The 26,719-nt window shown below is 45.5% G+C and overlaps 2 protein-coding genes across 12 annotated transcripts in view; both read right to left on the bottom strand.

Moving 5' to 3' along the window:
• POC1A (POC1 centriolar protein A) overlaps positions 1–11,299 on the bottom strand; it is a 69,788-nt gene extending 58,489 nt beyond the window's left edge. The window contains exons 1-7 of one of the 3 annotated variants that reach the window (XM_056501524.1): positions 11,213–11,299; positions 9,969–10,053; positions 9,136–9,307; positions 8,167–8,346; positions 6,952–7,059; positions 5,564–5,679; positions 1,171–1,304 (exon numbers count right to left, since the gene is read on the bottom strand). In XM_056501524.1, coding sequence (XP_056357499.1) covers positions 1,171–1,304; positions 5,564–5,679; positions 6,952–7,059; positions 8,167–8,346; positions 9,136–9,307; positions 9,969–10,053; positions 11,213–11,230 — 813 coding nt within the window. In that variant the 5' untranslated portion in view covers positions 11,231–11,299. Of the gene's footprint in view, positions 1–1,170; positions 1,305–5,563; positions 5,680–6,951; positions 7,060–8,166; positions 8,347–9,135; positions 9,308–9,968; positions 10,054–10,381; positions 10,493–11,212 lie in introns of those variants that run through there. The other 2 variants (XM_056501523.1, XM_056501525.1) reach the window with 2 other exon arrangements.
• Positions 11,300–11,988: 689 nt separating this feature from the next.
• The window catches only part of LOC130258288 (heat shock transcription factor, Y-linked-like), a 28,366-nt gene continuing 13,635 nt past the window's right edge, over positions 11,989–26,719 (bottom strand). For 3 of the 9 annotated variants that reach the window (XR_008841463.1, XR_008841465.1, XR_008841461.1), the window contains 3 exons: positions 19,935–20,001; positions 19,439–19,578; positions 12,207–12,295 (listed from right to left, as the gene is read on the bottom strand). Coding sequence is in view for 1 of the 9 variants with exons in the window: in XM_056501522.1 (XP_056357497.1) it covers positions 12,170–12,295; positions 13,291–13,596 (432 nt within the window). In the remaining 8 variants the exon portion in view is untranslated. Of the gene's footprint in view, positions 12,296–13,290; positions 14,997–16,644; positions 18,394–18,895; positions 19,579–19,934; positions 20,002–20,401; positions 20,660–26,719 lie in introns of those variants that run through there. The other 6 variants (XR_008841464.1, XR_008841468.1, XR_008841462.1 and 3 more) reach the window with 6 other exon arrangements.

The following is a 26,719-nucleotide window of genomic DNA, read 5'->3' as shown; positions in this document are numbered from 1 at the left end:
AAGGCAACAGAAGCCTTGCAGCCCCTATCTGATAGAAGTATCCACTTAGCCAAGTCTTCCAAGAACAGTTTTATACAGCCAAGGCTGACATGTTAGGATAACCAGCATTTGTTATTTCCTTCCAATTCTTTCCTTTGATTAGTTTTAATAAAAGCTCTACTTCAGGAAAGATTTAAGCATAAGGTTTTCCTAATTTTTTTCTATTAATATTACAAAAAAAGAAGCAAATTTAATTAATATATAGCAAAAGAGAAGTTACAGAAGAAACTTGACCGTTTTAGACAAACAAGGCAGTCACTAAACAAAGCCACAAGAAGACAGAATTATCAGTTTTACAGCTTACACAGATACCATTATTGCCCACAACAATCCCCATTCTCTCCAAAAAGCCTCAGGCTGTGGTTTTCCCCTGACAGTTTTCATGCCTAAAACTCAGCCCCTACTTTAAAAGAGACACAAGTGGGTTAAGAACTTCTGGTCTCTTTGTCTCTTTGGAAAGGGAACCCTTTAGGCAGTCCTGCTTTTTCACACCCCCCTCTGCATGGACAATGAAATTAGTCTATTTATTTCCATTTAAGATTTAGAAAGAGAGCTCCAAGCATTCATAAAATTAACCTTACAAGCAACACATCCAACAGCATAATACTAATAGGCCAATCAGTTAAACTTAACCAACCAGCACCATTTATCATCCTTAATTATGTGATTCAGTCCATTAACAAGATGTTCCCAAATCAAATCCCAAAATAGATTTCCTGTATATTACTGCTACTGTTCTTGAGTCTCCTGCCAGGTGAACAGCATTTATCTTCCAAACACCTGTGTCAGGGGGCCAAGAGTTATTTGCAGCTCTTTGGAGACAGAGCTGCATTAGAGTGGCTGAGAGGGTCATTCAGAGTCTAGGGTGCTGCTCTGAGTTCTTTCTGCCTTAGACTTGAATCCTCAATATTGGAGCTCACTTTTAGTCTTGCTTTCTCATTCTCTCCATTCCTGCCTTACCTCCTTCCCTTCAAAACAGTGACAACCTTAAAGATTATTAGCATTATTATAATGATTTTACACAAGGAAGTTTTCAAACAATTTTTGGTCATGAAGAATGAGTGTCTCAAGCATGGATTTGCTCAGTTTTTTATGAGTCTGTACATCACTGTAAGAAAGCCTTTGCCTCACCTGGTGACCATGGAGAGTATAGAGAAGTCTTCCTTCTAGTAAGTCCAGAATCTTAAGAGTTGAATCACTGGAAGCAGTAACCAGATAGTTTCCAGAGGGATGAAAGGAAAGACTGTTGACCACAGAGGTGTGCACTAAGGATGGAAAAAAAATGTATAATAGTCATCAAGACCAGTTTACATAAGCCCAAGGCAAAAGAATAAAATAAAGCACAAGCACATTCCAATTTTCTGCTATAAAATTTAACAGGAAAATTGTTGTGGAGGAAACATTCCACAAAAGCTCTTCAAAGCACCGGAGAACAATAATTCTTGTAAAAATAGGCACTACTTTACTGAAAGGAAAAAGGAAGTTTTGCCAATTATTCTGGGAGATTTAATGCCACAAAAGCTTCCAGTATAGCCCCAAAATGTACTGTATGTGCAAGTGAACTACAGGATTTTGTGAGAGTGCTGGACATTGATGTACTTTACTACCGTAGAACTGCTGGTCTCACTCTCAAGTCACTCTAGATTAAAATCTGTATGTTAGGACCCTGAGAAGACTGAAATTACAATGAAGACACTCAGAGTTGACACTGCACAGCTTGTTTTGCTTTACTATCTGACTCTAGCCAAGACTGGGGTTAAAAGAAACTAGGAAATAAAAGCAACTTGAAAATGGTCCAGTATAAGCATTATCTCCTCAGACATCCTCTTTGTCTCACCAAATACAATATTTAAAACAAATACAAATAGACAAACTATCAAGAGTGTGAACTTGTAATAAAGCCATTTTCTCTGCATGAAGATGAAACCCAAGATTTATTTTGAAAAAAAAAAGCTAAGGAAAATGTTCTAGGAGAAAAGTCAAACTTCACTGAAGTTCAGTGTAACATTAAACATTTAATACATGACTTTTTTCCTTCCCCAAACTTTTATAAAACAGGCTATTGAACATATTTATTTATGGGAACACGCAGTACTTCACATATGCCCAGTTTCCTGAGCGTATGTGACATTACAGAATATTAATACGCCTGAGGAGGGATTTAACCATCCAATTATTCTTAATTATACTATATGCCCTCCAAATGTTCTGGTATCTCAAAACTACTACTTCTGATACATCACAGCCAACTAAATTTATGTTCCGTTGAGAGTCTGCTGTGCATTTTGAATCCACACTGCATGTTAAGAAACCCCTGAAAATAACATTTTAAATACATTAGAACCCAGTATTATTTTTGCATATGTGGATTTGCACCTAAAATAGCCTTGTTCAATTGTAAAACAGAATGCCTCTACTTTTGAAATTCTCAGGAACACTAAATACCTCAGCAAAGTTCTGAAAACAACTCCTCTTGACCCAGACTGCCACAAAACATGGAAGAAAACCTTAACACAGGTAACTTCTAAACTGTTAATCTTGTTGGTGAATTCTGTCTCTATCACACAGCTAGATCTTCCTCTATCCCCAACCCTATATCATGCTATGTATTAAAGGACAAAAAGGTCTGTGTGGAGGTTTTTTTTTTATGAAAGAGTGATAAATATCTTCCTCTCTTGAAAATCTTATTCTGAGCGATTTGTAATATTCCTCACCCCCTTAGTGTCTACATTAAGATAATTGTAAATGTATCTTGTCAGCTAAGGAAAGTCCTGAAAGGAATCACATTAGAAATAGAAAAGGTTAGCAACATATCACGTTTTCCAAGTTCCAGACAGTAAATTAAGTATTTCCAGTATCACAAAAAAACCTTTCCATAATGGAAAGAAGTCACATAGACTATCGCTGCCTAAGAAGTTGCAGGTTCTGTGCCCAAGGACTTCTGGGCTCTTGTAAACTCAGAGAAAAGTTCATCTCTACTGTCAAAGCAGCTCATAGCTCCCACAAAACCTCTCCAAACCATAGAACCTTTCAAAAAAAAAAGTGCCAACACATCCTGCCACCTCATTTGATTCCATGCTGCAAACAAGAAATCCAGTGCAGCACAAGGTGGTATCTCCCAATGACTTGCTGCTACAAGTCCACCCTTCTGCCAGCCAAGTCCTAGCAAGGTAAGAGCCTCTTAGGGGACTTATACTGAGGGTTAACAGCTAAAATTGAGTCCTCCCAGCTGCACAAAACTGTCCTAAGCCTCAAAAGACTTCTTTTATGTAATGCAACTCTTAATAATCACCAGGGAGAAGATAAATTAGGATGAACTTGACACAGCCACAGTCTCTACTGAACAGTTAACCACCATCAGCGCCATCCAAACTGGATAAAAGTACCAATTATTTTTTTTAATGGGAATAAAAAACAGGTTAGAGTTGTTTCCATAGACCTGCTACAGAGTGTCCCATACACAGCTTTGGACAGGAAAAAAAAGTCAGGCAATAAACATTGGCCATTTCTGTAGGGGCTGTACAAAACCTGCTGTACAAAAGAGCCAGTGCCAAGCAGAGAACCGAATAAAGCATCTGCGTATTCTCCTGTACAGTAAACGTGACCAGAGCATACTTTGCTTGGCTCAAAGAAAAACACACCACACAAAAGGTTTTGCAGCTTGCTCTCTACTTCCAACTTTCATTTACAAATGTCACAGTTGGAACAAGTGCTGGCAACAAGAGCAACACTGCTAAAAGACTAATCGGTGCTGGAAACCAGCCCAACCTCAAGACGCAAGAGCCCGAGGCAGGGCTACTCATCTATTAACTCCTCCATGCAACTCCATGTTTAAAATGGATTCCCTGGAAATCAGGCAGCAGCAGCACTTTCTGAAGGCACAGATGCCATCTAGTGGGACAGGACTGGCAGTCTCTCAGGGGAGCCAAAAAACTAAACCAGATTTAGCCAAAAGGAGGCGAGTATAAACCCCCAGAAGGGCAGGACTTACAAACACATCTCCAGAGCATGTTACAAACATATCAGTTTGTGGCCACAGGTGCATGAAGTGACTGCAAAAAGCCACCATGCCAATTCAAGGTTTCTTCAGCTATTATTACTATTTTTAGTTCAAAGTTCAATACACAGGATTTACACAGTAGCTGTTAAAAATAACACTCACCCCAGGAAAACGATCACTTCAATAGCAAGGGTGTCACACTAAAATGCCATTCAGTAAGGGTGGGATACCAGGGAAATGTGTCATTCCAAGACAAAAAATAAACCTGGCAGCCAAGCCTAAACCACATTAGATTTGGACAATTTAACAGCAGTAAGTGGAAAGCAGGAAGAGATGACTTTGGAGCCAAGTTATATTGTGGCTGGAAACATGCAGTGCAGATCTTACCACCATTGAAAAGCTGATAAAGCAGGTTAAAGGACAACCTGACACTGCCCAAGTATTTAAAAAAACTACTGATTTTAGCAACAAGACTTCAGGAAGGCGTTTCCAAGTTTTGATATGGGCCACAAGTTAACAATACTTATTACACAAATTGCACGCTCAATACTGACTAATTGGAACAACAATCGTCAAAAAGTTTGGTTTCTATTGGACTTTTTTAACTATCAGAGAGCTGGGAGTGACTGTGATCCAGAAGAATGACTGAAGCAGTGAGGCTGTCACAGCAGGAACACACAAAAGCTGAGGCTGAGGGCAGAAAGAACACACCAAGCTCCAGCCCCACGTCTGATCTACTTTACAAGCATGCCAGAAGCAGTTCCTCAGGGAAAGTGAAGTTTAATAAATTTAAGTTTAATAGGCTATCAACACTGGAAACAGTGCTTGAGTATTTCAAATATCACAGCAACCTTAAAAAACTGTTATTAGCAAAAAAGAACCACATTTCAGCACAAGAAACTAATGCACAGAACAGGTCAATCAATCTCAAAGAAGCTGGCAGACATGGGAAAGCACCCTTTTCCTATCCAGATCTACCAAAAAGCAGCACTAATCAGTGGGACAAGAACAGGTAATGGGAAGAGTTGCCATTTGGCATCATGAAAGCTAAATAAGGAAGCTGAAAAACACAGTCTGGAAAAGGAACCACAAACATCACCATAGAATAGAACTGCAATTGATTGTTTTAGATTTTCCTTTTCTTTAACTTTTCCTAATTTTCTCATAAAAGAACCTAAAATTTTGAACTGCTGGAATACAATTCTGACTCCTCCTATAGGCTTACTCAGAGGTAAAGGCCATGACCTTTTTATTGCATACCACCTTCTCAATAACACTGAATACAAGTCAAATGGCATCACAGCTAAGACTTATGCCCACCTGCAACACAGGTCAGCTTCAGAATTAGTTCTGGAGCTAAACACAAAGCAAAACATGGCATCTGGTGAAGAAAGGCTCCCGCTGGCAGGCCTAACCTAGTGTCTTTTTGGAAAAGCAGCAGCTGATGGAGAAACAATCCTTGGACTTCAGAGCAATTAGCATCAATACATGGAAAGGTTGAACTCCTGTAAGCTCTTGACTTGCCTTGATAATGCTGAAGCAGCCTGTTCATCCTGACATCCCACAGCTTCACCGTGTTGTCCGTGCACCCTGCAGCAATGCAGTTTCCGCTGGGATGGAAATCCACGTGGTTCACAAACCTGTCAATGGAAATCAATCCCAACTGCTGATGTTCAACTCTTGCCAAAGAGCAAAAAAGTCTTTTCAACAAGGGAAGGTACATCATGAGTCATTGAATATTAAGGAAAGGAGGAGATGAAAATTTACTTTGCTGAATTTCTCTTAAGACCTTGCTTCTAACCCTAGGCAGACTGCAGGCTCCTACCTAAGCACATCTTCAGCAGTTCACATTACAGGTGTAGGAGCTGTAGACAAACCTACTGAAATCTGATGGATTCAACTGTCACAACAACATTTTCAAGTCTTCATTTAATGTTTGCATAATATATGTCTTCTATTAAATTAACATTATTTCCAGAGTGATGTGTACAAGACTGAACAGAGATTTTTCTTCTGTTTAATTAAATTTAAGATGGAACTCAGTGAATTTGTGCCTGAAATCATATGTTGCCACTCGGAAAGTAGCAAGGCTGAGGCCAAATTTCTTTCTGGACCTGAATCAAATCAATTTTTAGTTTGAACACATGAGTACAATAAAAGCTTCAGCCTCTTCTGGGAAAGATACCTTGTAACTCCTCACCAAACAAACTGGATAAAATTAATTATCTTTTGAGTATTCTTGTAGCAACTGCTGAAAAAGTTATTTCAATAGGTTGTTTGGACAAGACACATACTTAAGAGCACTGAAAAAAATGATGTCTGAATTAGTCTTAATATTTGTCTTACCTAGAAAGAACATAATATTGCACTAGAAATCCAGTGCAGCAATAAATTAGGGAGATTCCAGCCTCAGTTCTCTGAAGAGTTCTTTTTTGTTTCTGGGTAAATTATCTTTTGCTGTGGTTCAACACTCCAAATGTAACAGCTATTTTTCTGAATGCAAAGTGGGGTTTTTGAATAACTTTGTTATTTAATAACATGAAAATGAATCAAAGCATCCAAGTGACATTCTGTCAGTAGATTTCCGCACTTGTAATTTATGTCAACTCAAAGCAAAATAAAAGAAGAAATAAGGAATTTAAGCATCTCCAAAAATAAATAAGCACAAAGAAACTGAGGATTGATGTGCTGGATGGTTACTGAAATATAACCTTACAGTACTAACCTTGAGCAGTCAAAGGGGCCAGGGCAATTCTGGTCTGGACCCTCAGACTGGCTACTTTTGTAAGAGGTGCTAATTAGAGGTTTTTTAAGCAGTTTTATAATTGCCAGGACAGGGACCTCTGAACCTCACAAACTTGGTGTAAATTCCCCAGCTAACCCCACTTCAGACATCACCACCAGGTACTTACCCTCCATGCTCACAGAAGGAGTGAATGCATTCTCTGCTGTTTTTGTCCCACAGCTTGACAGTTTTGTCATCACTGGATGACGCTATCAGTCGTCCATCAGGAGAGAATCTAAGGCAACAGTTACAGCAATTAAGAAAAGCCCTCAAATGAAAGGAGTACAGGGTTAACTGAATTTGGCCAGGTGTCAAAGTATGTTGGTAAACACATCTCACTTTTCAAGAAGTCACATAGGCATCAGTGAGAGTGAAAATCCAATCAATAAGTTGAGGAAAAAGAAGCAAGCCCTAAGTACTCAAACTATCCCTAACTCCATGAGCATGTAAAATAACCCTCAGGAAAGTCTTGAGTCTGGCTTAAGATCTTGTGTCTTAGTTGTTTCAATTTAAGTGTACCTCAAGTTGCTTCTCTGCCCTGATTCAAAACAATTTCTGCCTTTGACACAAGAGTTCAGAGCAACACAGTCACTCACAAGAAAACAGCTACAGCAGAGCCTTCACCATTGCAGTGCCTTAGGGGAATATATTAAATTCCCATCTCAAAATATCATATATATGACAGATACAGATCTCCCTCCAGAGACATACACATTATAGCATCAGGACTTGAGTCCCTAACCACACATCATCAGACATACTGGAAAACCATCCTTTCTGCTCTTCCTTGGGGATCTCTAATGCTACCAGCCACTGCCACCACCACATTCCAGGACTGTAATGAACTTTTCACCTACAGAGGAACCACAGCTTTATCCTAGATACATGCATGCATAAATAGCTCCTTGAAACCAAACCTGAAACAGTTTTTAGGAAATAACGTTATCATCATGGCAGCACTTACAACATTTTGGAGGCAGCACAAGCAATCATTTTAACAAGGGGCATGACAACTGCAAAGAAATGAAGCTGAAATAACAGTATAAATCTCTCCTTTTTTCTATCAGCAACTTCAAGACCCAGAATTCTCTGTACCAGGTAAAAACAAAACACAGAACAAACGACAAAGCAAGAAAGCCTCTGTTTGACAGAGATTACTGGAGCAAGACAAAGTAGGTGCAGACTATTACTCAAAGGATGTCTCTGCAGGTCAGCAATATCTTTCAGTCACTAGACACACGTGAATCACCCTGAATAGAAATGTTTTGCACCAGACCATGACACTGAGCCTCTGCTTTGAGGGATAAATGCCCATCTCTGCTCATCAGAGAGCCATACTCACCTGGCACAGCGAACCCAGTTGATGTGCTGGTTCAGTGAGAACAGAAACTTCTGCCTGTGAACTGTCCACACTTTGATTGTTTTGTCATCAGAAGCTGTAACTAAGGACTGGCCATCGCTGGAGAAATGAACACTTCTCACAGTTCCTGTGTGAGCCTTGAACACAGTGGATTCTCCTTTGCTACACAAAAGAGAAGAGCTCTTTAAAATTGCACAACAGGGCAGCAAAGACATTCTGTACCTGAAAACACAGAGCTGCTGTATGCTGAGCAGTGCTAGTAACCACCACTTTATGGGAACTGCACGTGACCACATTAGGATAAAAACGTTGATCAACCCCAAACTTGCTCATGCTCCATGAACAATAAAGAACACACAGCTAAAATCAGTTGCTCCAGTTCCATATTGGAGGCAAATCCAACAGGAAACAACCCATGTTTCCTGTAAAAGGGGAAAAAATTCTACAGCTAACTTGTGCAAGCATTTAAACACTTATGAAAACATCAGTGTAAAAAGACACTGAGGTACTGTTAGAAGGTCGTGTAATGGTCCATGCTCAGTTGGCCATTCCAGTGCCACATCACACAAGAAATAACACAACTGAATTCAGCACACCTGATGCTGTACAGCTGTGAGTAAACTGCCATTAAGTCAGCCAGGCAAGACAATTCAAATGCGTTCATTTTTCTTTACACATCATTTCCAAATAAATGCAAGATGCATTTTTTCTGGCAAATAAACACAAGGCATATTTAGAGATCCAAAAGGTTTATGGAACTCTTGGTCCAAAATCTGCCTCAAGGATACACTGTACCACCAGGAGCTCCATACTCACAGACTGAAGAGAAGAAAAAGACACAGTGGTTCTTCTTTTCCCTGTCCCATAGCCAGAGAACTGCTACAAAGAAGCAAGGAGAAATTCCAAGCCATAGTTAAACACAAAGAGAGGCAGAAGGGAACAGGTACTCACACACTAGGGATCCACAAACGCACTGTTTTGTCTCTAGAGCCTGAAGCCACAAGGTGACCAGAAGGTGAGAACTGGACACACAAAACTGCATCTTTGTGGCCCACAAAGCGATAGGCTCTCATCTGAGGCTTCATACTCCAGATCATCAGGCATGAATCCATTGAGCCACTGACTGAAATAAAAAAGGAAAAACAAAAACAAACTTGCATTAGTTCTCCAATTATACTAAAACTACATTTCACACTCAGTTCACCATCATAGTTTCCAGCAGCCTCAACACATTGCCCTTGAAGCTTCACCAGCTATTGAAAGCTAAGTATTTCATTATTGTCATGCATTTAATTTCATTAGTAATTAAAAAAAACCAAGGCCAGTGATGCATTACTTTGGACTGACAATTTACTTCCAAGAGTCCAGCCATGCAACAGCTGCAGAGACAGAAGCCACACCGGTTGAAAATCTTCCAGGCACTCAGGAAATGAAGGTTATCTCATCACTTTCTTATTGGCAGAGGCAGGTATCAGCTACAGCAGGTTAAATGTCACTACAGAGTAGAAGGTGAGTTGGTGACTTAAAAGCACCCTGGCTTCACCTTCCCTCCAACACCTCTCCTCTGTGGCAAAATATTGACCAAAGTCAGCTCAGCAGTTCTTCTCAACATATTAAAAACACAAGCTTGCAAGGTGAGTGGAGCAGTGCTCAATTTGCTGTTAGCAGGAAGCACCAGCAGGACCTTTTGCTGTTGCAGAGCTCAGTTACTTCCACTCCTCTCCCCACCTAACTAAAGCCAAGCAGCTCTTTATACTCTGGCCATCAAAACACAGACAATTTACCCAATTGTTTCTTAGTGCTACTGAAGTCCACACTAGTGACAGCATCTCTGTGGCCTTTGAAGTGCCTCTCCAGGGATGGATCTTCCTAGAAGACAAGAATGTTCAGACACTACAGATTTAAGAACCATCTTTGTACAATAAAATCACTTTATATTTCTTTTTTATATTTATTTTTTTTTACATATTCACAGCACAAGAAAGAGCTAGAGGCAAGAACTGTTGTGCAGGTGACTGCACAACACAAAACACAAATTTCACATATACCATAAATTTTAAAAGAAGCAAATTATCCAAGCTGTTATTAGCTTGGCTCTTGAGTGACCACACAAATCCTTCATGCATTTTTACAACACGCTGCTGGCACAGAAACTCTAAAGCTGACTGGAGGACAGATAAGCCATGTCCATGATCACCTGAGCAGGCAGCCAAGCTCAGCTTTGCTCTGACAGCTGCTCATCTCAGCTCCAGTGTAGCCAAGAGGCCACTATTTGCACAGAAGAGGCAAACTCCCAAGATTTAACACACCTGGTGACACAGGTAAGAGGAATGAGAACTGCAGCAAAACAGACTGACACACAACCACAGCACCTTGCTGCAAAGGCCAACAAAAGCCTGAGGTCAGGCAAAAATCAAAGACCTGAGATAACTATTTCAAGAGGTTTTAACACTTGAAAACTGCCCAGAGTTCAGGGCAGGCTGATCAGCCTTCATCCCTGCTCTCACACGTATTGCCCCTGCCTCCCTGGCAATGCCCATCACAGCCTCTCCCCACTCAAGACTTGACCAGAGCCCCCTGCTCAGACAAGCGCCCACCCCAGCCCCAGAACAGGGCAGCCCTCCGCAGATGCAGAGCCCCTCCAACAGCCTGGAGGTGCCTCTCTCACAAACACAGACCAACCCCAGCTGCAACAGCACCCCCGACCCAGGGCTACAGCAGCATTACCCTCCTCTAGCCCCTCTATCCCCGGCCCCACCTGCATGATGCCACCCCACAGCAGCACTGAATCCCCCTAAGCCCAGCACCGCCCCCCACAGCACCAGACACCCCGGGCTGCCACCAGCCCTGCCTTCCCCTTTCACTCTTCCCTGCACAGCCACAACCCTTCCGCCTCGGACACAACGGCCCAAGGGCTGCCACCGCCGCCGCCCGCGCTCAGCGGCAGTGCCCCAAGCAATCCAGAAGGCCCCGGTTTCGCCGCAGCGGCCTCGCACTGGCTGTTCCGGGCTGGCCCGGCCGCTCTCACCTCGCTCGGGGCGGCCATGATGCCCCGCGGCTGCCGTTCGGTTCCCGCGCCGCGCGCGCCCCGTAGCGACGGCCCCGCCCTCAGGGGGCGGGCGGGGCCGGGCGGGCCCGTGCGGAGGGGGCGGGGCCGGACGGAGGGGGCGGGGCCGGGCGGGGCCGGGCGGAGGGGGCGGGGCCGGGCGGAGGGGGCGGGGCCGGGCGGAGGGGGCGGGGCCGGGCGGAGGGGGCGGGGCCGGGCGGGCCCGGGCGGAGGGGGCGGGGCCGGGCGGGCCCGGGCGCAGGGGGCGGGCCCGTGCGGAGGGGGCGGGCCCGGGCGGAGGGGGCGGGCCCGGGCGCAGGGGGCGGGGCCGGGCGGAGGGGGCGGGGCCGGGCGGAGGGGGCGGGTGCCGTGCTGGGTGCCGGGCGCCGTACCGGAGCTCCGCGGGGCCGTGGAACGGGCTCCTCTGAGCACAGCCGGCCCCGTCAGGGGGCTCAGGACGTTGGGGAGAGCCCCTTCCGGCGCTGTTACATCAATTTCTCAGGCTTGGTGCCGCTCCCTGGGCAGCCCGTTCAGTGCCCAAGCACGCCACTCCTTTGCCTCCAGTGCCTGCTGGAGTCGGTCCCCGGATCTCAGCCAGGGGAGCACCCCAGGCCCGTGCTGTCGAGGGCTAAGAAGCCGGGCCGGTCACTTCCAAGATTTGGTTCAGCTGGTGGGAGATCAGTTGATTCTGCTTGGACTGTAATTGTTCAAAATAGGAAGTCACCCTGGGGTTGTGCAAAGAGCTCAGGACAACAGAGAAAGGTTCATTCTTCCAGTGGTTTAATGTCAATTCAAGTCTATTTCATCCAACTCTATTTATCTCTGTCTAAGAACAGCACTATTAATTAGACCCTATGGACTGGACACTGCTTTCTGACAGGCACCTGCGTGAAGCCCAGATCTGCCTCTCCATGGAGCTTGAGTTGACCATCTGGGTTTCTAAAGGGGCTTTTCCTCCATTTTTTCTGTGTCTGGGTCCCTTCCTTTGAGGACACCTCTCCTCTTGCATGTTTCCAACAGCCAGGGATGCGCTCTGTTGAAGCTGGGGTTAAAGTAGTAGAGGATCTAAAACAGGCAAAGGAGAAGAGTTAGTTGCCACCATCCCAAGACTGGAAACCTCAAAGTTACTCCAAATTGCAGCAGAGGATCATGTACTCTGAGGGCCATGTAGAACCTAAAGATCACACTTAAGCTTGTGATGGTTGTGTTCAGGCATCACCACCCCTGGGGTTTTGCCTCCTGAGAGCAGAGCAGTGTAGGATTTTCCAAAGGAGAACAACTGCTTTTGAAAACCAAATATCATTATTTCTCAGCAGCTTCAGCTATGAGGAGGCAGATAATCTTGTTGGTCCTTTGATGCACCTGCTTGGCATTGGGCAGGTGCCACAGGGAGGTTTCAGATTTGATGCAGCAAGAGGTGGAGTAAAGACATTCAGAGAAATCAGGTTATGCTCAATCTGTCTGTGCCTTTAATGAGTTCAAACTCATCAGATCTCACCAAAATGTATCTTATCCACATTTCTACTAGTCAGAAAGACTCAGTCAAACATGCCTGAGCACAGCCTGAGAAGGAAATGAAAACCAGACCACTCACTCCGATCCCAATCCCCCCCATCACAGAATCACACACTGGTTTGGGTTGGAAGGGATCTTAAAGATTACCAAGTCCCAACCCCACTGCCTTTAGCAGGGATGCCACTCACTATCCCAGATTGCTCAGAGCCCCATCCAGGCTGGCCTTGAATACTTCAAGGGATGGGGCATCCACAGCCTCTCTGGGCAACCTGTGCCAGGGTCTCACCACACTCACAGGGAAGGATTCCTCCCTAACATCTAATCTAAACCTGACCTCTTTCACTATACAACCACTGTTCCTTGTCCTGTCACTCTCTGTCTGCACAAAAAGTCACTCTCCCTCATTTTTATAAGCCCCCTTATAAAAAGCGTTTCTTTTCAACCTGCAAAAGGCAGTCTATGGGGAGGCCTTATTTGCTGTGCAGGTCCCCCTCCTCCCCCAGATTATCACAAGTGCTGATTGCTGTGCAGAGCAGCTGCTGTACCTGGCTGTGAGCAGAAGCTGCTGCTTCCTCTGCCAGGAATTCAGGCAGGGAGGCAGATCTTTGGAAATTCCGCTGCATTTTGGTGAATCCATATGCATTCAGCTGTCGCATGAAACTTTTAATTTTCTGTGTGTGGAAGACCTGCTGTCCTTCCCTGCCCAGAACCTCCACTTCAAAGAGATCTTTGTTGATGGCCACACATTTTCCACTCTCACTCCACCAAATTGACTGAAACTTGCCACTTTCCAGCATTTTCCAAAGCTTCTGTGGGAAGCGCAGGGATGAGAACTCTCGCTCCATGGCCATCGCCCTGGACAGCTTGGCTGTGTCCTACCAGCTGGCAGGCAAAGGCCAACTGGCACCAACAGACAGCAGGTTCCAATGGAATGTTCTGGCATATCACTGTGGTGCCTGTGCTGTGCTGTGGGGACATTGCAGGTGACATCTCAGTGATGGTTGGCAGTGGTGCCCTGGCTGGGGGAGCAGTCCTAGGAGAAACTTCTGAAGGGCATTTGTTTCTCCATCCCAGATCCACCATGGTGGGAGTGCAGAGCCCAGCAGTGTGCACAGAGCTCTCCTGAAGGGCTGTGGGCAAGGAGAGGCCTGGGCCATGTCTGGCTGCACCAGGAGCATGTCCCCAGGAAGGAGCTGGGATGGCTGCAGCCTTGAACATCCCAAGGCCCTGTTTGGGGAGTTTTTTGTCTGGGCCTCTCTCACACCTGCAGAAATGTGGCTCCCTGGACCCCTGCAATGCAGAAACAGCAGCTCTAGCATGGAGAATCCTTTTCCTGACATCTCCTGCCCCAAAGCAGCAGAGATTCCTTGATGTGAACCCATTGTCCTTGCAAACTTCTTGAATAGGATTGCACTTTTCTTTTTTTCACCTTGTGGGTTTAAAAACAGCTGGGGGAGATGGACCGGGGACACACTTACCTAATTTCTAGCACAAGACTCAAAAGCAGTAAGTTTCCTTTCCATCCATAAATGACCCAGCAAAGAGACTGGGGGAACAAAGCCCAAGCCATCACTCAAGCCATCTGTTTAAGAGATGTTCTGATTTACTTTATCAGAATCACTCCTGCTTTGTTCATAAATGCAGAGCCATGAACACAATCCCATGAATTGGTCTTCTCAGGAAGCCATCCATCCTTCTCCCTGCTGCACTGCCTTCCCACAGTAAACAGTCTGCTGGTTCAGGGGTGTCTGTGTGCCTGAAAAGCTCTGCATTCCTCCCTGCCCTTTGAGGTACTGCATCTGAAGAGATACATTCCTCCCTCAGACATGGCCTTTCTGTCCACATCACCATGGATTTTGGATCTGGAAGTCTGAAGTGGCTTCTAGCATGGCCTGACTTGTTTCTCATTAAATTATTTTCCATTTGAATATTAGCTTTTCTTTCTCTGCACTGAAATAAAAAAAAGAAGATATATGTGATGCTAAATATGCCCAAGGCCTGAAGGAATCTTGTACAATCTATTTTAGAGAAATTAAAAACTAGAAACATGTTGTGATTGCACTCTCACTTATAAAAGCAGGGAATGGAGACATTTGCTTTAATTGAAGGATTCCACCACCCAAAAAAACACCCCAAGTTGCCTTCTAGATAATACACGAGCAGCATCTAGGATGGCCATGGATGGTTTCTTTGTTCACCCTGGGGTGCCACTGTGTGACACCAACAGCCAGAGGTGACAGCAGATCCCTGGTAAGACACTCTCACCTGTGGGAGTTCAGAGCAAACATCACAAGAGAAAGAATTAAAGAAAATTCATGTCAAGAGGGTCAAGGGGCCCTTAGGAAGAAGAAGCACAGATTGGGTCCAGCGGCAGAGCTGACAGCCTCGAATCGCCCAGCTCAGCCATTCAAACATCCTTGTGGCATTACGTGCCCCGGGTTTGGGCAGGACGGGGTTTTCCCAGCCCCGCAGAAGCGGTGGCGCTGGGAGCCAGCCCCCTCCTGAGCGCAGGGAGGAGACCCCAGGCCGTGAGCTGTCCCCGCGGTGTCCCCGCGGCCGAGGGACTCCTGCCATGCTCCCGATGGGCACCGGGGGGCAGGCTGGGGCCGCCGAGCCGCCGTGGGTACGGGGAAAGGGAGCAGGGGCACGGGGGGACATGTGCAGCGCGGCCTCGTTGGAGATGAACCGGGCCAACCTGGCAGCTTTTGTGGTGAAGAATACCGTAACTCCGGGTGATAAAAGCGCTGAGCTTGCTCTTTCAAATGCCACTTCCCAGCTTGCCACCTAGGCATTATCTAGTAATTCTCAGCAAGTCCTTCCCTGGGCTCGTTTGTATCACCGTGAATCAGAAACAGACCAGAACCCAGGATCTGCCCCCTCTGTCACATCGACAGAGCCTTGCACTGCCAGCCCTGCCAAAGCTGTGATACCTGCACGCTGCAAAGCAGCAGAAGCTATTGCAGAGCATCAGACACTCCCAGAATTCAGGTGAGTCATTCTTGCATGAAATTATCATTAACCTTTGACTTTAAGCCAAATTCATAAAGTCCTGAATTTCTCTCTAGAGTGCATGGGTCTAGGTTTAGCAACTAAACTTAATGTTTACCAATTCTGTACCACAAACCCCAGTTCTCACGTGTCGTGTTGAAACTTAAATTGCTGAGCATGCCAGTCTCTACTCATACCTTTGCAGTTCTAAGAATATTCCACGGGACGGCACACAACGCTTCAGAAAGCCACCATGAGACTTTTTCTGAAAAAGCTGAGGTTCTCAACAAGACCAGTGGTGGGAAGAAGTCTTTTGCCATGTACAAAGGAGGCTCCAGGAGACATGGAGTTGGTGAATGCAATGTGCACATGCTAAAATGGAACCACCACCTACACCCCGATCTCCCAGTTGCTAGCAGCACTCTCACAACGAGGTCATCCTGTCCCCGTGATCCCAGAATGGGTCCTACACAGCTGTTTTGTGTCCCATCCCAATACATCCTGGAGATGAAGGCAGTGGCATTGGGCAACCAACCTGCAGTGTTATGGCATAGGTCGAAATGACCACCTGGGATGTGTCAGCCACCCTGTTATTGGCACTTTGCATCCAGAGAGCACAGCAGGGACTTAGGCAGTCCAAGCACACAGCTACAAGGAGCCAAAGAATGTAGAGGAAGATTCATAGCACAGAGAGTTGTTGTCCAAGCTCCTTTGCTGCTGCTGTGGAAGGGGCAGCTGCAGACAGGTTAGACACTGCAGAAGGAAACAGACCCACCAAGCAGCTCAGCTGATGACAGTGACATGGTCCCATTGCTTCCATGGGGAGAGGCTGCTTTACATCAGCTGAAGATGTAGCTTGCTGCACATCAGTTTATTTTTTCTCTTAATAATGACTTTGTCCTCCCCTTTGTGCCAAACCAGTTTATTTAGAGCCCATATCTCTTTTTCCCACGTGCCTTTGTGCTTATTACCCTTCCTCACAGAGTTGAAAAAAAGACAGGAGGAAAAAAAACCACCTTTTTCTCAAGTGAGTCCTGACCTAAATGCAAATCTGTTCAAGCAAATTCAGAGAGCTTTGATGCTGCATAAGAAAAGAAAGGGAATGGCAGCAGCCTCTGCTGCTATCAGAACAGATCTTTACTGCTGCGTAACAAGCAGGCAATGAAGCAAAAGCCACGGGAGTTTAAAGAGGAAGCTCAGCCAAAGGTCACCTGGCTGCCCCAGGTGCTTGTTATCAGAGTCTTGAAAAGAGGGAGGAAAGTGACACAAGCTGATTTATAGCAACAGCAGGAAACAGCTGGGGGAGTCCTCTCGACAGGCAGAGGGTCTCTGCTGTTGTAAAGCAAAGGGGTTGCAAAGCCTGGGCTCTGGAGTTGCTCAGGACACCAAGAGAAAATACTCCTGCTTCAGATTTGAAGCATGTGCTAGGCAGAAAGCACCCTATTAATTGCAATACCCCGTTTTATTTGCTGCCTAGTCTTTGCAATGGATTTGTACTACTTTCACTGTTCATCCGTATAGCTGAAGGGCTGAGGGGAAGGGTGATACGGGGTTGCATGCAGAAGCAATACAGAGGAAAAACCAGAGGAATACACTGCTACTCCCTCTCTGGAGCTACACAGTTCTTAAGCCATCCAAGAGGGAGGGAGTAAAGGGAGTTTGTATATGCCTGCAGTTTCCAGAACTAGCCTAAAGGAGAAGGATTCAGGAGCGAGAAAACCTGGCAAGCTGGATCCAGCCAAAATACCATCAGCAGCTTTCTTGGCATCTATGAAGTTATCTCTCTCCACTTATATCAGTTCTAGTGTCTCAAGCCACTCTAAGATCTTAAAATCTGTTACAGGAATGTAGATCAAACCTGGCTTTAAAATGTTTCAGCATATGTGGCTCAGCTGAGCTGATCTTGCTGACCAAGGGCAGGTGGCTGCTTTCAGTTCCTGAACTTTCTCTGCTGGTGTCTGCAGGGGTCAGCAGAGTTCAGGCATCACTGAACTCACTATTGCATCAACCCAGAGCCCAAAGTGCACAAAAACTGATGCTAGGAAAACGCTAGCTGAGTTCACAGGAGGGAAGCTGAGACCTTTGGGACATGGAATTCCTGACTCATGGGGCAGATGTCCAGCACCCACACCCAGCAGGGTTTGTTGCCACACAGCCCCTGGTGCTGGGGCTGGCCTGGCCAGGGCAGGTAACACTGCATGGTCCAGCACCACCCACCAACAAAGCAGGTCAGTATTACCAATGCCATGGAAGCATGTTCCAGTATTCACCCCTCCCTGGGGCTGCTTTCTAAACAACATTGAGCACTGGGCTGGATCACATTCGGCCTTGACTTTTAAGCCTTTAATCTTATGGAAAAGTTCTTTGTCTCAGAATTTCCCAAATCTGGGTCCCCATTCTGCAGATTAAAGGAGGGTATCAGTCAGACCCTGCTGAAGAGTATCAAGTGTCTGTGGAAAGTGTCACATGGGAAAAACTAAAAGGATGAACACTGAGTCATTATATGAGCAGAATAGGCAGGGGGACATCAGCCTTCCTAGAGAAACTCCTGCTGACAGGAGAGTTTGCTCAGCACAGGCAAGTACAGAACTTCCCAGTCCTTCTTCTAAAGCACCTCCTGAAGACTCAGAGCTGGCTTCTCTCCTTCCTACTCACCATTCCTGCATGTTGCAGAGAGGAAAAGAAGATATGTGTGACCAGGGCAGGCCACAGAAAAATCCCCAAATATCTTTTATATTTGGGCTGAAGGGCTGTGGGCAAGGAGAGGCCTGGGCCATATTCAGCTGCACCCAGGAGTGGTTCCCCAAAGAGCAGCAGGGACAGCTGCAGCCTGGGACATCCCAGTGCCCCCTTAGGAAGCCTTTCCAGCTGCATCCCTCTGACACCTGCAGAAACACCCTGAAAGTCTGCACCTTTTATGATTCACTGGAGAAACGTTACAAGCTCTCTGGTAACAAACTAGCCTTTCAATTGGCTATGAAAAGTTCTGCAAGCAAGGGGAAAGGGTTTTCCTAGTTGAAATACACTGCAGCAATTCCTTGTGTGGAGTAAACACTCTTCATGCCAGCAGGATCAATATGAACAACCTGTCTTGGTACCCAGTTCTGAGCTGCTGCTTGTCTCTCTCTTGCAGCCCAGTGTGAGGCAGTTTGGCTGCAGCATTCTGTGCTCTCTGTAAGAGGGGAGGCTATTTCTGAGGTGACAGAGACCCAGCAGATGGCTAAGTGCCCAGAACAACCCCTGAGCTCACCTTGTTAGCACTGCCAGGTTGCTGTTCTCTAACAATCTGTTCTAAACACTGGCTAAGTTTGGGAACAGTGCTGAAAGCAGGCTTGTCATGATCATGCCAATGAATGAAGAGCTTGTCAACAGAGCGAGAGTCACCAGCAGCACAAAGGAGAAGTATAAACATGACTATATTTCCTCTATAGAATGGTTTATATCTAGGTATGAATCCTTCAAACAGCTGCAACAGAGTTTTAATACTATATTAAGGGCTGGAAGCTTGGAGGATCAGAGGATATTTCACTGTCTAGCTCCAGCCTTTTGCAAATGGCTGTAAATCCTCCACTCGAAACACAGATTCAATGAGCCAGTTCCTAACATGTTCTGACCCTTAAAAAGTGTCCATATTCAGCTTTTGACTCCAGCTTTATCTCCAGAAGATCCTCAGCAATTTAGGCTTATTCCTAGGGCAAAGCTCACCAAGCATTCACAGAAGACAAGGAACAGCAACATGCAGTTGTTGGCAGCAGGGCAAACCCTCTGGGGTGAAGAGCCAGCACCCAGTGATCAGAGCACCACCTCTCCCAACTCAGCCTTCAGGAAGCAAGTTGGGTTTTTTCCTGTGAAAGCAGAAAAGGGAAGAACGGTGCTGATTTTCATAGGAAGACAGGTTAAAAAAAAAAAAAAAAAAAAGAGGTGCTACAGCTGCGGTGAGTTTGGGGCGTGCTGCTTTGAGTTACCCTGAGGTATAGGAAAAGCCTGTAGGTGTAGGAATCTCCTGCAACACTTCAGGCCTTCTGAAAAGAATTTATTTCCCACTGCAAGTCACCCAGCTCTTCATTTCTGGGTCAGGTATACTCCCTCTTGGAGAGCAGATACATTCCTCTGCCTCTCAGCTCAATGCCAGGCCTGCAATGTGACTGATAGATAAACCAAGCCCTGGCAAAATAAAGCATATTTTTGTCAAACACCATACCTTGACCCACTGATGAGTTCTTTTTTCATCATCTCTGGGAGATGTGGGAAGCAGCTGGAACCAGGATCTGTAAGAGGAAGCAACAACATTTCAGACATTTCAAAAATAGAAAGATCAGAAAGGTTAGGCTTGAACCAAGTGAGGCAGACAAAGCCTATAACCCCTGCCAGGAGGATGAGCAATGCAAACAGTGGATGCCTGTATCTGAGGGAGAGATTTTCCCCAGTCACAGCAGAGGAATATGTTTTAAGTAGCTGGCTTCTGTTTTGTTTACTCTTCCAAAGACAAAACCAAAAGTGACGCCATATCATATTTTAAGTGCAGAAGGAAGCATCTGGGAACAGCAGCAAAACATGACAAAGTCCAGACCAGCCTAACAGAGACATGAACAAACCCTCCTGCTCAGCCTGCTGAATACGTAGATGTTTATCTATTACAGCCTGCTACCACAGCTGAACAGAAAATACCTGCTGGGCTTCAGGATGCTCCAAGCATCCAGGAGGAGAACAGGGGAATATCACTTAGCTGCTCCTCAGGGGTTGCTTGGTCCCTTGAATCAGTGCTGCATAGAAGAACCAGACCCTCAGCAGGTGGGAGCAGACCCCACAGCCTCTGCCATAGCTGCGTTCATGCTGGCCCCAGTTCAAGGGCTGTACAGCTACTGCCCAGCTGGCAAGCTCCTGGCAACTTCTAGCCTATGCCAAGTAGAAGTTGAGGAGCAGAATGAGGAAGTGATCCACTGAAACTTGTTCTGTGTGAGGGACTTCCCCAGAGAAACAGCACGAGAAAGGCATTGCCTGCCCAGGAAAGTGCTGCACCAAGCCTGGAGAATGGCCAAGCTCTGGTTCAAGCAGGATGATTTGATCACAGAAGCCAGTACCTCTGCCAAGTGCAGGCACTGGCTGAACACTGCTGTAATTACAGCTGAGGTTCCAGGCAGCTGTTTCTAACTCCTATTATTTTTATTACGTATCTTTCAGTATTTTGTGTTAACCTGAAAAGAGATGGCATCCAATTTCAGGGGGTAGGAGAACTTCATGCTATAAGCATCCAGTTTTGTTTTCCTACTTAAGCAGAGTGGTCCAAACCTAGTGATGCAAACCTAGGTGAACCAAGAAGGCCCTAACTATAAGGCAAAGGGGAAGTACTTAACTTGCTAAGTCAACTTATTGAACAAGCACATTAGGGTTGGCAGCATTTAGTTCTGTCAAATTACCCCAAAGGTAATTCTTCTAATCAGCAAACATTTATTGGAAATTGCAGAGGTACAGTAAAGGACCAGCAGAGAAAGGGATCGGCTGTTTCATCTGCAACTGTCCTGACCTTCAGAGAAAAATCTCTCAAGCACAACATGGTTGCCATAAATACTTACACCATGACAAAAGATGTCAGAAATGCAGGCTGCTGCTGTTACAGGATACTCAGCCAAAGCAAAACTCAATGGCTTTCAAACTGTGAATTTAAAGAGCAGCAAGTTTCATGGCAGTGTGATGTGCTATCCTAGAGTTTAGAGGGCAGGAAAGTGCAGCTGACATTGAACACAAATATACTATTTACTTTTAAGGAAGTTAGTTTCCAAATGACAATAACTCATGGCCAAGTTTCAGATCTAAACTAAGCAAGTTCATAAAAGTTCATCAAGACAGAGTTCACCAGAACTTTAATTCCTTTAATGATTAACATTTTTTTTTGTTTTGTTTTTAATTCATGGTCTATATGCTCTGGCTCAGGGGATTACCAGGAGAACAGTGCACACCAGCATCTTCATTTAGAGTCTGCTGCTAGCTGAATGGACATTTGCTCTGACTCACTTGACACATACAGTCAGCCAAGACTGAAGTATTCAAGACTTAATGTTGTTTGTGAAAACAAAGCCTCATTTGGCAGTGTAGGATTTCACAGGCTCATTTCTCAAAGTGTCTTCTCAGAGTGGTCAGTTCCTCCTTCTGTCTCTTGTAAGCCTGAAAAGACAGACCACCATCCCCAAGGAGGGCAGATGCAGGGCTGCTCTGCTTCTTGTTTGTAAAGTATTACAACACTGTGCAAGCAAATGATCTAACCTCACATGAAAAGACATCTTAGATAAATCCCTTGCATGGAATTAATCACACTGACGTTACAGTCATGGGTGTCATGGATAAAAATGACCCAAAGAAGAGGAGGATGACAATTTTCCATCAGGGCTTATTTACTCTAATTATAAACAGAGATTTCCAGCTCTCTTAAGCTAGGCCAAACAACTAGCACCTATTTGTGGCCTGTTATCTTAGCTGAGGGCTATGCTAGAGCAGATTTTCTGCTACATATCTGGAGTAGGCTGCCTTGATCTTACAACTTCAACAGCAAAAACATCCTTTTACTGTTACTGCTGAATATACATTTCTTGCATAGTTACAGAAACATTTCCTTGCTACTAAAAAGAGGTACACTTATATCACCTCCAGATGTCATAATTATAAGGTAAAAGTTCCTGACACCAACCCCACCATAAGCTCTTATACCTTGCTCAGCGTGGTGAAAAACTCCACCCCTGAGCTGAGCTGTGGTCTCTGCTGTGCTGGTGAAACCAGCAGTCACAATAGGGTTCTGGGCTTAGACTGTGGAGAGGAAGCTTTAACATTAAAAAATAAAATCATCAACCACATTAAATTGAGCATATCTTTTATGCCGCACCCGTCCTTCCCAAGTGAAATGCACCTGTATGGACGTGGTGCTCTTACAGCTTTTGACCTAATGCTTTCATGCAGTAGGGGAGGTGGAAAGATGACACAAAGATCACATACAGTAAAACACCTTTCCAGCAGGAAAATCAAACCCTCTACATCGTAAAAGCAAGCAGAGAGTCAGGTCATTGCAATTATCAGGTAACAACCTGAGATATCTGAGTGGTTTTCTTCAGACTGGATGACTACTTAGACAGATTGTGCAACTGCTCTGCCTCTGCTCTGCAAACACAGCCTGATGTCCAAACAGCAGTGTCTGCAACAGCCTGACTCTGTATTGATATCATTTGTTTGTGCATTGTAAATAAACAAATAGTGACTCACAAGTGACAGGTTTGGAGAAACTCAGGGTAGGGGTTCTAGCACAGGCTAAGTCATCACTTTCCCATCTGTCCAGGCACACGGTACAGAACGGGCCTGGCTGCAGCAGGGTAACTCCACAGCAGCAGCCCCGGCTGCCAAAGCCAAACCCTCGTTCCACAGCTCAATGACATTTGGCCTAACTGGCAACAGCAGCCCTGGCCTGGCAGGATGACCCCTAAAGGTGGACATTCACACCATATCCTCACCCAAAAGCACCTTTCCCCAGCACTGTGTGTGCCATCCACCCTCCAGATTGCCACACTGAATTAGTACTGGGCAGGTGAAAAAAGGTACAGAAGAGATAGATAGAAATTAATGTTTAACCTTTTCCTGCCTTACACTACTGGCAAATAGCTGCAAGTAATCCAGAAATTTTTTTTCACTCATTTAGTTTCTACTTGGTGAAAATTTTTTTTCCTCTGCCATGCAAAGAGGTCCATCAAGAGCAGACCTAAGGAAACTGGGTCCCTCATGGATTTAGTATTTGGATAATTAGTTTCTGGTTTGTTTTTTTTCCTCATGGCTGCCACAGTTCAAGTCTGCTACAGTTTGTTTCTTGGTCAGTGAATGGCAAGGTCTCTATCAACTGGCTTTGTGGTTTCAGTGATCTCTTAGGAACCTTTAAAACCTTTACTGTTCTTTGAGCTTTTCACTGAACTGAGGCATGGCCACCATGCTCAAAGCTGCTGGCAGGCACTCAGCACAACCACAGTACTACACTGTGCCCTCACTGAGTTCAGCTTGAAACAAAAGGAAAAGGAAGCCAAAGGGCAACTCACATCCTAGCCTAGCATAAATCCTTTAAAACACAAGAGAAATGCAAAACCAAATCTGAAAAGGCACCGAATCAGAAGATTCTTGTTTGTAGGCTCACCTCCTCAATTCTTAGAGATGTAGCATGAACCTCCAAACCAAAGCACTTGAACAGTCATAATCTATGACTGGATCTTCAGCCCTGAACACTCAGAGCATAGGAAAGCTCTTCAGTGCAAGTCTCCTTCTCCTATCACCAAGAGTAGCAAGCCACAACTGCCTGGCATAAACCCCCCTGTCATAAGAGGAGAGTCAGTCCTTTATCCTTGCAGCCCCCCACTGTGCAGGACTGCCTGGTACTGCTGGAGAAGTTGGATATGAATGGATGGCTGATTCATGCTGGGACACTGGGATATTTTCTTGTGCCCCCAGCACAATCTTACCCAGCACAAGAGAGCTGTGAAACCAGTTCCCTGCATGGCCTTGACTCCACTGGGCTGAGCAACCAGAGATGTCAGAGGCTTACTTGGAGGCTGTGATCCTTAAGGCTTTGTCTGGTTGTAATTGTCACCACCTAGGGAGGGTGTCCTGCCTGCTTTACCAGCAGCGTCTGGGCAAGGCTGTGCCCAGAGAGAGACAGAGAGAGAAGCTGCAAGGGCCTACTTTGCAGAAAGAGCAGAGGTGTGCTAAGATCATCTAATTGAGATTCCAGCAGCCTCATCTTGCCTCCTTACCTCCCTCAGCCTGCATCCAGAGGTGCAGAGTCATCTCCAAGTCCTCTCTCTCTTGCCCAGCAGGCCAGGTCTGTGCTGGGCCACTGCACCACCCCAGAGGTGGAAGCCAAGATCTGAGCATTGGCAGGTTGGGGGTGTGCAGGAAAGAACAACCCCAAGCTGCAGAGAGCTCACTGCAACACAAACAGCCAAGGTAGTTTATTTCTTCAAGTACCCTTTACTTTGACATTAATTCAAATTAGTAGTTTCATCCACAGGACAACTGAAGCTTCCAAGACAAGTAATTGGTGGGATAACTACTTGCTAGCAGCCCAAATCATTATCCAAGACTCAGGCTGGTGTTTGCTTCAAAGACCCTCCATGTTCCAGTACAACTCACCCACTGCCCACAGGTTTTACAACATCTGATGCTACAGTAACTGTTAAACTGCTATTCATGGCTTGGGCAAAAACCTACATTGAACAATACTGAGACTTATCTTGATATTAGCAAAGCAAAGTTGAGCAACGGAAGATGTGCTCTTGCAACAGAAAGCTGTGCAGAGCCCCAGGCCAGGCAGGGTACTGTCAAGGCCTCCATGTCAAGGGGTCAAGTCCAAGGCCCACTTAATCTCATCTCTTATCCAGACCAACACCAGACACTTCCCAAAGAGGTGCAAGAACCCCAGACTGCCTGTATAGGTCCTGACCTGACCTCCAGCACCTCAAGACTGGTTTATGTCTGGACAGTAATAACCAAGTTTCCCTCAGGAAAGCATCCCTGTTGATTCCAACACCAAGTTGCCTTGTTTTCCATTTAAGAACCTGAACTGGACACTCTATCTTGCTAAATTTATGGTCTCACCAACTTCTTAAGAGAATGAGACACACACAAGTAAGCTCAGTTAACCAGTGGCTAAAAGGATTTTCTCACAGCCCAATCGTCCTTTAGTTAAACTCCACAATTTCATGGCAACAAGCCCCAGATAGGCTGGAGATGTTGGGAACAGGAGGTTCTTCCCAGTTTCCACACAATACATATTTTTCCTGGGTGGCTATTTGTTGCCACCAATCATGCTGAGAACAGCACTGTTCCCTGTGGCACAGTGGATTCAATTTATAATAAAACCAAAAAGAGAAAAAATAGGCCAGCTTTGACAAGATCTGCTTGACTCATTCCTGCTGCTGTGTTTAATATTGTTGTAGAATTGCTCCATGCAGGGAGCAATTTAGAAAAAGCTTGATGAGAAAAAGCTTGTGATGAGGAAAGCTCCTCTGCTTTTCTTTAAAGCAGCTGCCTGCTCAGGACAGATGCACTTGTCACGTATGTGGAGATGGCTCATGCATACTAAACAAGCAATTCTTTCAATAACCACACATTTATGAGACAGTTTCTAATCATGTCCTTCCTCCAAGCACAGATAACAAGCCATCCTCAACACTCTCACCACAAGTACATGACAGCACCAGAACTCTGCTGTCTCAAACACACAGCAGCCTCATTGTGCAAGGACCCACCAAGCCAGTGTGACAATCCCAGCCTCAGGGCACCCATCCCCTGCTAACTCAGAAAATCTTGTGCTAGGAATGTACCCTAATCCTACGTCTTGACTAAGCTGTGTGCAGTACACTGGCAGTACACATGGCAGTGCCTCCAGCTAAGACACATGCTGCCTGCTTCCTTAATGCTCTACTCCATGTGAGATGTCCTGCTACTGCAGGTGAAAAAACATCATTCTGTTCAAAATTTCATTGCTGTGTTGCTTCCTGCATTGACTTCTCCAGACTACTGTGGTGTGGTGGGGCAAAGACTGCCTACCCTGGGGTGAGACAGTGGGAGAGCTGGGATCTGTAGAGAGCCCTTCAAATATTAAATAGAAACCACCAAGATCAAGATACTGAAGAGGAAGAACAGTTCAGTCCCAGACAGATATGCTTTATCAAGCCAGCACAGGAGATGCTAGTATAAAACAAGGAGCAAAAGCTGCAGATGGCTGTATCTGAAACAGAATAGCTCTGCAAGAACCTGTGATCTGGGAAGAAGTCAGTGCACCTCCAAGCACAAGAGGTGGTGCCAGGAGCCTCCTGCAGCTGGAGAGGCTTCAAACACTCAGCTTTAGGGTGGGTGAATGGGGAGGGGACCCAGCAAACAGCAAGGCAGATGCAGACAGAGCCTTCTGCTCACTGCACAGCCCACCTCCCCACACACCTTTTCATCATGAAAAATGCAGCA

Source organism: Oenanthe melanoleuca, chromosome 12, assembly GCF_029582105.1.
Source record: "Oenanthe melanoleuca isolate GR-GAL-2019-014 chromosome 12, OMel1.0, whole genome shotgun sequence".
Lineage (NCBI taxonomy): Eukaryota > Metazoa > Chordata > Aves > Passeriformes > Muscicapidae > Oenanthe > Oenanthe melanoleuca.
This window is presented reverse-complemented; position numbering and strand designations above follow the sequence as displayed.